Here is a 14,665-nt window from a genome sequence, read left to right on the forward strand (position 1 = left end):
GCCCCGCTGCCCCATGGGATGGTGTGGGGTGACCCCTTGGTGTGGGATGCCACAGGGTGCAAGGCAGCATCACGGGGAATGTGAGATGCGAGGTGGCACCGCCACGGTGCAGGATGCCTCGGTGGCCCCACAGCATGGGATGCTATGGGGCATGGGGCGTGGGACAGCCCCACGGTGCATTGCGCAGTGGCTAGGCTTGTGCAGCAGCGGGGTGACCCATTGCCTGCTGGGTTTGGGGGAGGGTGAGAAGCCCAGTGAGGCAGAGGGGCCATGGTGCCAGCCCAGGGCTCCGTCCATCCATCTGTCCCTCACCCCTCACCTGCCCTCTCACTCCCCTTCAGGCCTGGGGTTCAGCATCGCAGGGGGCATTGGGAACCAGCACATCCCCGGGGACAACAGCATCTACATCACCAAGATCATCGAGGGAGGCGCTGCCCAGAAGGACGGGCGCCTGCAGATCGGGGACCGGCTGCTCGCGGTAAGTCCCGTGCCCACAGCTGGCTGCGAGGCAAAGCCAGGCAGTCTCCGCCATGCCGCAGTGCTGATCCTGAACCCCAGCGCGCCTCCCACCGGCAGCCCCGCACCCCTTCCCTGGGGTCCCTGCTGGGATGGTGCTGTGGGAGGAGCAGGCACAGCACCGGCTGCAGGCTGGAGGGCCAAACCCATGGAGATGGGACCCTGTCTCCAGAGCTACTGCAGCACCTACCCTGCGGGAAACCACTCTGCTCCCGCAGAGCTGCAGCAGCCCCTGCCATCCTGCCTGCGACTGTGTCATCCAGCCCCTTCCCTCCGGCAGGTGAATAACACGAACCTGCAGGACGTGCGGCACGAGGAAGCGGTGGCCGCCCTGAAGAACACCTCCGACATGGTGTACCTGAAAGTGGCCAAGCCTGGCAACATCCACCTCAACGACATGTACGCGCCCCCCGACTACGCCAGCAGTACGTATGCCACCGGCATGGCACTGCAGGGCTAGGGGGGACAGAGCGTGCTGGGGCGACGGGCAACGCTGGGCTGGTCTCCACGTCTGTACTGTGGATGGGTTTCTGCTCCTGATGCCCTTCTCCTTTCCTGCAGCCTTCTCAGCCTTGGCTGACAACCACATAAGCCATAACTCCAGTTTGGGCTACCTGGGCAGCGTTGAGAGCAAGCCTGCCTACCCCGTCCCTCCCCAGGTGACTCCATCCCGGTACTCGCCCATCCCTCGGCACATGATTGGGGACGAGGACTTCACCAGGTGAGTACCAGGCATGAGCATCCCTAATCCCTGCTCCTTCTCCTTCCCTCTCTTTCCTTCTCTGGCTGCTTGACCTCATCCCCACTGCCAGTGCAGAGCCGAGGCCGAAAGCCTGTTTGTGGGTGCATGGTGCAGTGAGCCCCATGCTCACCCCCCCGAGACCAGCCCTGCTGTGTGGCTCCCTGGCTCCCCGACCCCCTCCTGCTCATTCTCAAGCCTTATACGTCTGCATTTCAGCTTCATTCTCTTACTTGTTTTACAATACCTGGAGTACAAGGTGTTCCCTGCCCTTACGGTGCCATCCAGTGCCGGCAGTGCCACAGGCTCCCAGGCTGCAAGCAGGCTGTCCCCGAGTGGAGCTGTGCTGGGGGTGAGGGGCTGGGGGAGGGCACAGCTCTGTGTACAAGTAGGGCTCTTCCTCCCACGCTCCCTGAGCTCGGCATCCCAAACCACCTGCACCTGGGTGCCATTTCACTGGCTGCCAGCCCCGGGGTTGACAGCCTCCCGTACAGCCCTGGCTCAGCCCCCTTTTCCCCACGAGCATCATTTACGTTGTATGAGCAGGTTTGTTTCCTGAACCCAGGAAATAAAGAGGAGCACAAAGGAGATGTTGCTCTGAGTCTAAATGTGGTGTAAAACTCCTCCAAAGCCTCATGCTGAGGATGGGAGAGCGAGACCTGGCTGGTCCTCCTCTGCTTGCCCAGGCTCACAGCTTTCCCTCTGGTTGCAACAGCCTCGGGGCCAGTGCTGAGCCTGCTCTGGGTTTGGTATCCCCAGGGCCAGGGCTGTAGGGCTCAGGCTGTATTCTTAGGACTGACACTAGGGTTAGGCTTAGGGCTGGCTTTGTGGTTAGGAGAGAGGTCACAGGCTGGTTTCGGGGTTGCGTCTGCAGTGGAAGATGCTACAGCCTTGGCTGGGATTGTCCCGTTCTGTGGGGCGCTGGTGGATACCGGAGCAGGAGACCCTGACTCGCAATCCGGCACCAGGTCCACCGTCCTGCTGGAGAGTGGCTGCACTCACCTTCGTCATGGGGATTTCTCACTTCTTGGTGCTTGTCTGTGGCCAGGTGCCTCTGTGCTCCTTGACCTGTGTAGCACTGGCCTCCGCCTGTGCCCCATCTCTCCCGCCTGGTGTCAGCACCAACAATGCCGGTTCTACAGCCTGTTCCCGGCATTGCGTCCTCACTGGGTGTAGCAACTTCTGTGCTGTCAGGGCACTGGGGGATGATGCCACATGTAGGAGCAGTGCTTTCTGCCATTACATTGCACCACAGAAGGGACTGAGTCCCAGCGCTCGGAAAACGCACCATCTGTCTCTCGCCAGGGACCCCGGTCCCACCAGAGTGTCCCTTCCTACGTGCACTGACGTCCTTATTTGCAGGCCAGAGAGTGGAGAGAGCAGCCCAGCCCGGGCTGGACATGGCCCAGTGGCAATGGCTTGGCAGTAACTCAGCGGTGGCTTGCAGTGGCCCTGGTGCAGCACGTGCTGGTGGCCGCTAGAGGATGGTGCTGCCTTGCGGAGGGCCCCGCTGCAGACAAGCTGGCACCGCTTGGCCACTGTCCCCAGCCACAGCCCCCTGCTCCCTGCCAGATTCGCAGCCTGCGGTAGGCTCAGCACCTCCCTCATCCATCCCAGGGCAGCGCTGAAAACCTTGTGTGCATCACCAACCACCCCCAGGACAGCTTCATTGCCGCTGGTCTGTTGGCTCATGCATCACCAAGATTGTGCACTGGGACTAGTGTGGTCCAAATGCATCTTACTGGTGTGAGGACTCCCTTGAAAAATCAGCTGTCTCCCAGGAGGCTTCTGCCAGCCATTCCTCAGGAGAAGCAGAGGTCCTGGCCTGGATCCAATATCAAGCCTCTTCCCCTCCCGTGGGCACAAGTGCTGCTGCAGATGTGGACGTGGCTCCAGTGACCCTTGTGTCCTGCAGCACCCAGGGCCGTGGACCAGAGCATCTGTTTTCCAGTGAGCTCCACCACTGCAACCCACACCCGGCACAGCCCCACAGGATCCCCGCAGTCACTCTGTGTTAATGCTGTGTTAACGCTGTGTTAACAGTCCCAGTGTTAACGCTGCAACATCCAGCATGGGATCTGCCTGAGGATCCATGTCCTGCCTCCCAGGATGAGGATGGAAGCGGAGAATGCGTGTCATGACTGAGACCTGGGATGTATCTGTCTGGGGCTTCATTTCCTCTCCTTGGTTCCTGTAGTGTCTCTCTACCTTCCACCAAACCATCTGGTCCTCATGGGTGCTGGGGATGCCTCCCACCGGGCTGAGTTGGGGTGGTGGTTCCTGCACTCTGCTTGGTCAGCAGCAAAACCCAAGGGGCAGAGCAAGTTCATCAGCTGGTTGGAGGCAGGGTTTGCAGACCCAGAAATCTGACCTATTTCTTCCCCTGGGAAAGCTCTAGCCCCAGGCATAGCTTTGCTGCAGAGGTACTAATGGCTGCAGTCCTCCCTGCCCCCTCACAACAGCCCCTGAGCCAAACACTGGTGGCATCCTGAGGCTTTGGGGTTGAGCCTTTTTTGACCCCAGTGGCGTTTCCATGGTGTTTCCCTGGTGTCCTCCTGGTCCCAGTGCATCCCGGCCCTGCGCTATGGTGTGCCGAGTCCTGAGCCCCGCTTAGCTCAGAGCTCGAATGCATCCAAAGGCCATAAGGATAAAGCAGGTATTTTCTGGAGATCACAAGGTAGATTCAGCCTCTGCCCCATCAGAAATGCGTTACAACTCTGCCATACCTCTGCGTTTGAAGGCAAGGGGCTGCGGCGATGCATGGTGTGTGTATAGCTGCAGGCACGGGGGCCCGGCTGCAAATTTGCCCTCGCTTGGGTGCTCCGCCCAGTCGGGGCCATGCTGTCCGTGCCTGCAGGGGCAGGAAGGAGTTAAGTCTGTAGAGTCTAGCAGAGCGACGGCTGCGTCCTTTCAGCGCTTCCATAAAAAAAACTTGTGTGGGGGTCGAGGAAGCCGCTGGCCCCACAGCCAGCGAGAGGCAGAGACAGGCAATGCGGAGCGGCCGTGGCGCGGAGCGTTCAGAACATTCCTGCCCCTTGCGCCTCCTGGCCGGCGCCGCCAGCAGAGCCTGCCACGCCGCAATGTTCACCGTCAATGTCTCGTCGTCCATGTCCTACAGGGGACAGCCGTCCCTGTCCCCTTCCAAGCAGCGGCGAGGCCACAGGAGCAAGTATGACCAGAGGTAGGGGACCGGGATGCTGCTGTGCCTGGTGGGAGGTGCGGGGACGGGGAGAGGAGCGGCTGGGAGAGCCGGGAGGGTCGGGCTGTGCTGAGCCCGGGGTCTGGGCAGGGCAGGAGCCCACCAAGACCTTCTTGCAGGGCGTCCTGCACTTGTCTGTCTGTCTCCTGCTCCTATTGCTCCTTATAAGGTGGTTGCTTGGAGCTAAGTGACATTCAACCCACCAGGATTCCCCCACGGGGAAGGATAGTGGGAGACTTTTCCTGGGGTGCTGGCACATGTCCCTGAAGGTAAATCCTGTTGCCTGTATCCGTGAAAGCACCAAAACCTCCCCCATCTGCCCAGGTGATGGCAGTGATGCTCCAGCCTGGCCCAGGGGGCTGAAAAGTGTTTTCTTGCAAGAGTGGCCTGGGAGCATGCTGCCCGGCTGCAGGGCTTCATGCTGTCTGCTCAGCCAAACTTTATTCCCATGGGTCCCCGCTCCGCTCATGCCGCCTGAGCCCTGCTCCTTCCCTGGCTGTCGCCAGCAGCCAAGGGGGCCCACTGGGCCAGCCCCCCCGGTGCCCCAGGGTGCCTTAGCACAAGTCTGCCAGAATTTTAGAGTCTGCCACGGGTGCACTCAGCCAGTGCTGTGCTTGGGACTCCAGCATCTCTCCTCCTGTGTCCCAGAGATCTCCCACTGCTCCCCAGCAAGCGTGGGGTTGATCAGGCTGCTGAGCTCACTGGCAGTACGGTCCTTGCGGTACGTGCCGGAGCACCTGGGATCCAGCTGGTCACCGCAGTGGATGCCCTGATGGTCCTCACTGTCGTGTTGTTGGCTGACAATCGCCACCAGCCTGTACTAATTGTCTGGTGTCATTTATTCTTTCTTATTTTAATCCAGCGCTTGAGCTTGGAGCTGCTGTCATTCCCATCAGACTTGGGTTTTTCTCCCAGACGAAAATTGATGCAGGATTTTTGTGATGCCAGGCAGTCTTTCTGCCTTTGCCTGCCTATTGTTTGAGCTGCAAAAGAATTGAGTCATCATCAAAAAATTTAGGACTTCTGTTGAACCATGCAGGGCCTGTGGCATGGGGTTGTGTGGGGTTGCAGGCACACTTGCTGTGCTGCATGGGTGTGGAGGGGCTTGATCCTCCTCTCCTGGCACTGCTGCACCGTCCTCGATGTCCAGGCTCGCAACATCTGATGCCACCTCGCAGTCCAATGTTTCTGTGTATGATTTCACGGCAGATGCTCTGTCTCCATCCGTGCTCTGTCTCATGTCACGTGCAACTGCCCACACCTCTCTCGGTTTACCAGCCTCCTCGGTGCCAGGTCACACTCAGGGTGGCTCCAGCCCCGATAGTGTGCTGGGAAGCCTGGGCATGGCTGACCCTGTCACCAGCTTCGCTGCTCCTCACCCTGATGTCTCCCTGTTCCGTCTGTCCTTCCAGGGAGCCCCGGAAAATCATCCTGCACAAAGGCTCCACTGGCCTGGGCTTCAACATCGTTGGGGGGGAAGATGGTGAGGGGATCTTCGTGTCCTTCATCCTGGCTGGAGGCCCTGCTGATCTCAGCGGGGAGCTGCGGAGGGGAGACCGCATCCTCTCGGTGAGTCGGCAGGGCTCCTGCACGGCTTACCACAGCCCCGGGCGGGTGCCCACAGGACACCTGTCCTGTGCCACCCGGGACATGGTTTGGCAGGGTCCATCCCCAGGGCCGGTGTGGACGTGGCCCCTCTGTGCATAGGATCGGAGCAGCGGCCTGCCCGGGATCTGTCCTGCAGTGGAGCGGGGGCTGGCCGGGGCCTTGCCCGCCTGCCGGCGGAGGGCACCCCCGATGCCCAGGCCGGCCGGGGGCGGGTACTGGGGATGCCAGTACTAGAGATGCCGGTACGGGGGGGTGGTACTGGGGGCACAGGGACTGGGTGACGGGGCACTGATAGTGTGGGTACCGCGGGTACCGGTGCAGGGGCGGGGGCAGCGGTGCCGAGGGCCGGGACGCAGGGCAGACCCAGTCGGTGCGAGCCCCAGTCGGTCCGGTCCAGCGGAGCCTCTCTGTCCCGGCAGGTGAACGGCGTGAATCTCCGCAACGCCACCCACGAGCAGGCAGCGGCGGCGCTGAAGCGGGCGGGGCAGACGGTGACCATCATCGCGCAGTACCGGCCCGAAGGTACCGCCACCGGGAACCGGGAACCGGGAACTGGAACGGGGAACGGGGGCGGGGCCGGGAACGGGAACGGGGGCGGGGCGTCCCATGCAGATGAGGGGGGCGGTGCGGCGGCTGGCGCGCTCATCGGGCGGGCCGGGAGGCCGGGGTGGGGGCCGGCCGGCGAGGCGCCGATTGGCGCGGGGCGAGGCCCGGGGGGGAGGTGCAGGCGCCGATTGGTCGGCGCGGCGGGGGGGGCGGGGCGGCGGCGTCCCGCCGGCGGTGCCTGCGCGGCTTTGTGTGCGGGCCGGGCGGCTCCGGGGCTGCTGCCGGGGGCGCCGCCGCCCCCCACCGGCCTGCAGGTGAGCGGGGCTCCGCCGACCTCGCCCGCGCCTCCCCGGCCCTGCGGCTGGCCCAGCGACACGGGCCGGGCCGCCCCACCCCCTCTGGGCCTGGGCCGGCGGGAGGCCTCGCTGGGAGGGTGGTCGTCTCCGGTGTGGGGGGTCTGTTTGCCGGAGGGCGTCGCCGCGAGGCCCCGCTCCGTGGGGTCCTGTGGGCCTTGCTGGGGGGCCCGGGACCGAGGGGGTGCTTCGGCGGGGCTCACGGGTGCGGCGGTCGGCCCTCGTCCTGGGGGGCGGCTCCCTTCCGCCCCAGCCCAGTGGGCTCCGGGGACCCCCCCTGCGACCACCGGGCCGGCGGGGCTGGAACCGGGGCCTCGGTGCTGGGTGGGGACTCGTCCCCGACTCGGAGCATCCCGCCTGCCGTGCTACCCCAACGACTGCCTTTCATTAGCGCTGGCCTTTAATTCCCTCGGCAAAGGTGTCGGGAGGTTGTGGTCCCGCGTGAGGTGGCCGGGTCCTGCGTGGGGCAGCCAGTGGCTGGCCGCTGCGGGAAGGGAGCTGGCAGCTGCCTACCGAAACCGTGCCTGGGCTGGCAGGGCTGAAGCGTCACCTGTGGGCTGAAGGGCGAGCGCTGGGGAGGCCATCCCGCCGATGGGCGAGGGGCTGGGAGCAGCTCCCGGGGCTGCTGCCACGCTGTTACCGTGTCCGAGCTGCACCGTGCCAGTGCCAGGACACAGCAATTCATATCCCCTGAGGAAGGTGTCTCTCCCGGGGCCTGCTGGTTTTCTCCCCCAGCAGCTCTGGTCGTCTCTGCCAAGGCCAGCGTGCCGCCCCTCGCCTGCCCTTCGCCTTGTGCCTCCTCGATGGTATCGCTGGGCAGTGCCCTGCAGGTCCCTGTCCCCACTGTTCCTCCTCCGTACCATGGCAGAGGCTATTGGGGCGTGGAGCCGTTAGTGGTGCTCAGGGGTGTGCTGTGGGTGTGGGGTTTGTTTGTTTTGGCTTTTTTTTTTCTTTCTTTTTTTCCAGGAAGCACTTAATGTTCTTGTATTTCTGGCTCCTTTTGCCACTTGAGATTTGGCAAAGATGCCAACCAAGAGTGGTTCCTAAATGTCAAACAGGACAAAATGTTTTGAAACCCTTTTAGACCAAGGCCGAAATGTCAGTGCTTTGTAGCCGGTGGCTTTCCGGGTCCGCGATGGCTCCTGGCACGTGCGGGCAGCAGCACCCGGCACACAGGCTGCAGCCTTTCTGGGAGGCAGTGTTGCTGCTGTGAAACACAGACTGTTGTATCTTGGGAGTTAACCTCAGCGCTTTGGAGGCTTGAAGGCTTGGGAGCCAAGGAGAAAGCCCAGGTGCGGGTGAGGTTGGGTCCCCTTGAGGGGATGTGTGCTCCCAAATGTTTGCCTTTTCTATGTGCATCATGGCTGTGGAAAGAGTGGGAGAGCTGGGTTGTAGGAGGCCCAAAGGAGGAGATGCTGGTGGAAAGGAGCTTTGAGAAGTTCCTCCCTGCTAGCAGAGGCAGAGGATGGCACTTCTCTCTTGTATGTGAGCACGGGTAGGGCTTGCCTGTGGGATGCTGGATGAGCGCATGCGTGCTCTGCATCTGACCTCGCTGGGGCTCCGAGGGAGCAGAGAGGCTGCTTGTGCAGGTCTCAGGGGACAAGGTGCTCTCCCAGTGGGGTCCTGCCAGGAATCGAAAGAAGCAAAGACAAAACCAGGGAAGGATAGAAAGAGGAGCTGCTGTCCTGCCTTTCTTCTGAGCACCTGTGCCTGGCGCAGCGCCTCTGACCACTGCTGCATGCCATTCAAGGAGAAGGAGGCTGCTTCCTGTGGTCCTGCCTCTGAGCTGTTTGTGAGGTCCCTTCTCTTTGAGCACTTCTCCCCTGACCTTTGCCTGCCACTGTCACCAGCACTTGGGTTTGGCAATTCCCTCTTCTCGTGCCCCATGTAACAAAACCTTGATATTCCTCACCTGAAAATACAAAAAGTCACATGACGGCATTCCTCTGAGCTGGCCGCTCAAAGGGAAGTGCCAGGGCCATGCGGTGTCTCTCAAAAGCCTCCAAGCTTTCCCCATGGCCGTGCTCCCCTCCACTCACCTGAGCCTGCGGCATGTGTGCCCTGTGCAGGGAAGTGTCTGTACTTTAACCCTGCACCTGGAAGGTGTGTGGGGTCAGGGCAATAAAATGCTGGGCTGGAGGGGAAGGATGGAGCTGGGGGTAGTTTTTGCAGGTGGCTGGGCTGAGCATCCCTGGGCTCTGCTGATGGCTCGGCAGAGACAGCTTGGCCCTGGCTGGCGGGTTTGCGTGCCGGAGAGAGCAGGGCACATGCATGAGGCTTTATGCATGCTCAGGGGTTGCTTTCCAATGCAGCTCCCCTCTCTGCCAGCGCCTTCTCCCCTTGCACTGTCTCCTGGCACCCAGAAATCTACTGCAGACCCACCGTCTTGTTGGCTCTGCTGAATATAATTGCAGCTGCACTACACGAGCGTGTGCCGGTGCTGGTGATCCTCAGTGCAGGCAGGCAATCCCTGCCTGATCTTAATAGTCTGCGATCTGCGCGCGCTCGGGCATGCAGGACCACATCCTGCTCCTGGCGCCGAGCTCGCCCCGCCATGCAGGATCAGGCCCAGCTCCAGGGGCACCCGCACCCCGGGAAGGGAAGAGCAGCGGGAGGGTGGAGAAGTGTTTTTATCGAGTTGCTAAGTGGGAATAGCAAACGTCCTGCCCCTCCTGGCGCATGGCGCAGCGCCGTGGTGGCACTCACAGCAAGAGGCGCCAGGTCACCTGTTGCATATTTTTCAGTCTTGATAAGTGTGTCCTGAACGTGTCTGGCACCAGGGTCCCATGGAAATGCCGGGGAGGTGGAGATCAGCTGTGGCTCACTGTGCTATGGGCAAGCTTCCCAGGCAAGTTTTGGCTGCATGGGAGATCTCCTTCCAGGATGTGGAGGCAAGATGGCTGTGAGCCAGAGAGCAAAAGCAGGAGTGCTGCTTGCTGGGGGTTATCCGCCGGTAGTTGTCTTGGAGGCTGCTCCAGCGCATGGGGGGGGGGGCCGGCAGTGGCAGCTGGGAGCATCCCGTGCTTGATCCCAGGGTAACCTTGCCTCCCCTGCGCTGGGAAGGATGCGGTAGGTTTGCTTTTGGGGTTGGCTGCTCCCCGGCCTTGCACCCTCCTGCAGTCAGAGCGACCACGGGTTGGTGGCTCGTTGGGAGACCCTTCCTAGGATGGGATTGTGTTCACTCTCCAGGGGATAAAGCCAGAACAGCCCCTGTGTCCTTCTTCAGTTTGCTGCATCCAGCCTGGCTTGTGCTTCTTGTTGTGCCAGCAGGCTTTTCCCAGCCCCTCCAAGCAGCGTGGCTGCTCCAGCAAAATTTGGAAAGTCCCTTTCCAGGGAGTGCCCTGGCCGAGGTGGGGGCGTTTGAGAGCTCTGCCCTTGGGTTGCATGCAGGGGACACAGTTGCTGGCAGGGCGGTGGCACCCAAAGGTTGCCTTCCCGACATCCCTGCCCTGATGCCAGTGGCAGCTAAACCTGCTTTTGCCCTTCGCTGCCTGCCCGATCCTGGGCGGTGTGTCGTCCATGCCGGACTTCTCGTGGAGAAGGGTGTCACGGCAGGGATGCAAGCCCATGTGGCAGGGAGCAGCGGTCCTCTCAGTGTGGGGAGTGCAGGGAGTCTGTGCCCCCAGTGGGGTTTGGGATGACTCGGCTGGGGACAGGGGTTGTAGCGCCCAGCTCAGCAGCTTTCCAGGGGAAATAGCCATTCCATACCAAAGAGGGTTTACAGAGCAGCTGTACCCACTTCTTATGGATGCTCTTCTGGGATATAAGAGCTCGTGGGCATCCTGGGGCAGAATGAGCTGCACCAGAGATGCTGTGGCCCACCTGGTGTGGGGCAAGAGGTGCAGAGTGGGATGAAGCTCACCTCCCTCTGCCAGGAGCCCTGTAGGTTGGCAAATGCAAAAGTGCTGCTTTGGTGTCAGAATTCAGTTTACTTATAAAATAAGCCTTGCCTATGCCTGGCTGCTTCTGTGTTTCCATCTGCTAGCAGGAAGGCAGGCAGGGGGCAGTGGGTGCCCCTTGGCGTGGGGTTAGCAGGAGTCTGGTGACCTCTGCATTAAGTGGCTGACCTTGCCTGGCGTGCGGCACCTTTTGATGTCCCATGGCAGGGGAAGGGGCTTCATGTGGAGTTTCTGTGTGCCGCTTAGCAGTTTTTGTGTGTATCGCCTTTTTTTCAGTCTTTAAGTAAAAATGCACCTTTGGCAGCTGGGTGCAGGAGGAAGATGCCCAGGCAGGTCTGGCTGCAGAGTGAAGCACTGGAGAGTCAGGAAATGCCAAGCTGCAGCTGCATAACCCCAGCCCCACGTGTCTGCACTGAGAGTTGCCTCTCCCCTTGCACAGTGAAGGGCTGGCTCTCAAATGCAGCCTGCAGTGCATTTCTTAGCAGTGTGTTGGTTCCACTACCGCTGTGCGATGCAGCTTTGCAGGCCAGGCAGCAGCCTGCACAATCCCCCACACTGCTGGGGCTCTGCTCTGCAGCGAGCGCTTGCCTCTGCTGCTGAGCTGCTGTATTCCACTTCACAAAAAACCAACCCAAACCACATCTAAACTGCTGGGTTGTGGAGAAAGCTTTCTAGGCAAGTCTTACAGCAGAGATGAGACTGGTTCCCTCTCACTGGGATGCGGGGATGTAACTGCAGGGTGTGCCCAGGGGGCAAAATCAAGGGTACCAGGTGAGAACTGCCGGGGTGGGCTGTGGCGGTGCTGGCAGCTTCCCTGGTGCCACAGTGCCACAGTTGCTCACTGCCCGGCAAATCTTCCCCGGTCGGCCCTGGGTAAGCAAGGCCGGTGCCTCCACCCTCTGCTTGCCGGCCCGACCTTTACACCCGGCTGAAGGTCGGGCTGGTGCAGCGGCAGGCTCCAGGGTGGCGGCTGCTCTCGTCCAGCCACCTGGCAGGGGGGTGGCAGCGGCGGCGGCTTCTGGAGGGTCCCCGAGCTCCTCCTGCGGGTCTCTGCTGCCGGGATGTATAAGTGGAAGGTGAATTCCTCCTCCCTGCTCCCCTTCCATGAGCGGGGGCTGTGCTTTGCCTCCCCCTTCCCCATGTCTGCTGGGGAGAGGGGGCTCTGCTGCCAGCAGAGCGGCGGGTGGGGACCCCCCGATGGCTGCGGTTGTGCCTTGTTGCTCCAGCTGGTGGGTGATGGTCTGCTGGAGGGGTTCTCTTTCTCTGCACATTTTGAACTGCTCTGTAGGTCAGCAGTTTGCTGAGCCCTGCCCAGCCGTTCCCTTGCTGAGCTGCAGCTCAGTAGCGGTGGAGGTCTCAGCAGCCCTTGCCTGAGCTGCCTGTGCCGGGGCTTGAGGTGGGTTTGGGAGCAGCTGGTGCCCTGTCTGCTCCAGATGCCCTGCCTGGACTCCCACAGGGTGCTGCAGCCTCTTCGGCTTCGTCCTCCCTCGTGTGCAGGGACGGACAGGCTCATGGACAAGACGCCCCACAGACAGGCTGTCATTGCCTCTCTCAGTGCTTACCAGTTGCGCCCTGCTCGGTGCGGGGGAGTGGCTTGGGGGCAGCTCCTACCTGCACTGACCACCTCTCCCCCCGCAGAATACAGCCGCTTCGAGTCAAAGATCCACGACCTGAGAGAGCAGATGATGAACAGCAGCATGAGCTCTGGCTCCGGCTCACTTCGGACAAGCGAGAAGAGATCTCTGTATGTCCGGTAAGGCTCAGCCTTCCCTGCCTGCCCCCTTGCTCCAGGCAGCCAGAGGCGGGTGGGATGGGTATATCCCCCTAGTGCGGGACGCAGGGTGGGACAGGTCAGGGTAGGACGGTTCAGCCAGGGCCATGCAGCACCTCTGTGGATGGGTGTTTTGGAGGCCGAGGAAGCAAGTGTGATGGATGCATCATGAAGCCCCAGCTTTTGCACTGGTTTGCCAGGGCTGGGTGCTCTGCACTCGAGTGCCTCTTCTGAGGGCTGCTTTGGAAAGCGCTGGTGTCTCTGCAGAGCCCTGGGCGGCTGCTGGCCAGGCCAACCCACTGGGGACCACTGGGAAACAGGGAAATGCCAGGCATCCAGCGCCGCTTCTGCCCCGGGCAGCTCAGGGCAGCATTCAGGGCACTCTCCTCGAACCACTCCCTGCTAACAGGCTTCTCCCTGTCTCCTCCCGCCATTCCTGTGGCAGGATCTGGCTGGAGGGGAGATGAGCTCTTAGGAGGATTATTGCTCTGAGCCCTCGATGTGCTTTTGGTCCGGAGCCAGGCACGAGGCAGGCAGGGGTTAAGCAGCCATGCAGCTCTAACTGCTGCAAGTCCTGCGCCGCCAGGGCAGTCTCTGCTCGCTGCCTGCCTCCTGCCACCTCCTGCCTGCCACAGCACGAGTGGGTGACAGCTAATGAGTAATTTTAACTTGGTAATTAAAATAATCCTGTAAATCCTCTCCCTGCACAGCCTGTTGCAGGCAGGGGCTAGCAGGAACAGGGGATGCTTCTCTTTCCCTGTGGGAAGGATGACAAGGGCTGAGGCTGCATCATCCTCAACCTGCATCTCCCACTGCATGGCTGCTCCATGCAAAGGGGCTTCAGGCTGTTGCTGGACCCGGTGCAAACCTGGCCTGGCAGGAGGGGAGAGCTGCAGCTCTGGGTGCAATTCACGCCTTCCCGTGAAGCTCTGCAGGCATCTTGCTTGATTTAGCATCTTGGGGCTCTGTGCTGGGGGTGTGCAATGAGCCAGGCGCCGTGTTGAATAAATATTTTCTGGCTAGTCCTGCCCTTGCTCCCCTGCTGTCCCATGGACACCCTTGTGGGCGGAGCAGGGTTTAGGCTGGGTCCAGCTTCAGTTGAGCCTGTGAGACTCCTGTTCCCTGCCTGGATAGGTGCTGCACGTATCGGGGCATGCCTGCAAGCCAGAGAGCTCCCTGCTGCCTCTTGATGCATCCCTCCACGTGGCTTTGGTGGCCTCCGCAGCGCTGTGTCCCCTCACATACACCCAGGTGGCTTCAGATGGGGGCTGGGTAGTGCCTTGCTGCGAGGGTGATCCCAGGGGAGAGCTTTCCCCCTCCTGGGAGAGCATGGCCCCTCCCGACCCTCCCCAGCTCTGGCAGCCACACACCTCGCGAATGTGCTTGTGAGAGTCACCGGGCGCTCAGGCTGCCCCAGCCCTTCTGGGCGGGGTAGTTTCGAGCACAGTTTACCCGAAACCAGCTGAGCTGCTACGCTGCGGACAGAACATCAATTACAGGACTTGCTACCCAACTACTTGAGTCAGCCCTGTGAGGCTGCATTGCACCCTGCGTGCTCTCGATGGAGCCAGAGCCGGACACCTGAGTGCGTGCCGGAGCCGATTTGGGGGTGCCGGCATTCGCCACGTATTTCAGAGCTGCAGCTGCGCAGCACAGGCAGGGGCAAGGCAGGTTCGTGCGCTGCCTGCTGCCTGCCTGCGTTCCTGCAGGGCAAAGTCCACCGGCACTGGGGCCGTGCCAGGCGGGGATGGGGGTCAGGCGGGCATTGTGCCTGGGCACGGGGAGGAGGCTGTGCGAAGTCCCTGGCACTGCTCCCCTGCCCTCCAGCCAAGCCATCTGCTCTCCTGGCTGCTCTAGCCATGTGCTGTGAGTCGGCCCGGGGAGCAACCATGCTGCCATCTGAACCCTGCACCTTGTGTGTCCCAGGGAGCACCCAGTCATGGTGGGTCCTGGGTGCCGACACGGCCAGGGGCTGATCTCCAGGAGCATCACACCTTGGGGAAGCAAATGTCTCGTGCCTCTGCTTCACAGGTG

The 14,665-nt window shown here is 61.6% G+C and overlaps 1 protein-coding gene across 2 annotated transcripts in view; it reads left to right on the forward strand.

The window, feature by feature from the left end:
• The window catches only part of DLG3 (discs large MAGUK scaffold protein 3), a 52,384-nt gene that overhangs the window by 25,621 nt on the left and 12,098 nt on the right, over nucleotides 1–14,665 (forward strand). For both annotated transcript variants that reach the window (XM_075162104.1, XM_075162105.1), the window contains exons 6-11: nucleotides 342–478; nucleotides 797–941; nucleotides 1,078–1,237; nucleotides 5,867–6,023; nucleotides 6,482–6,584; nucleotides 12,499–12,613. In XM_075162104.1, coding sequence (XP_075018205.1) covers nucleotides 342–478; nucleotides 797–941; nucleotides 1,078–1,237; nucleotides 5,867–6,023; nucleotides 6,482–6,584; nucleotides 12,499–12,613 — 817 coding nt within the window. The remainder of the gene's footprint in view (nucleotides 1–341; nucleotides 479–796; nucleotides 942–1,077; nucleotides 1,238–5,866; nucleotides 6,024–6,481; nucleotides 6,585–12,498; nucleotides 12,614–14,665) is intronic.

The sequence above is a fragment of the Calonectris borealis genome, chromosome 13 (assembly GCF_964195595.1).
Source record: "Calonectris borealis chromosome 13, bCalBor7.hap1.2, whole genome shotgun sequence".
Classification (NCBI taxonomy): domain Eukaryota; kingdom Metazoa; phylum Chordata; class Aves; order Procellariiformes; family Procellariidae; genus Calonectris; species Calonectris borealis.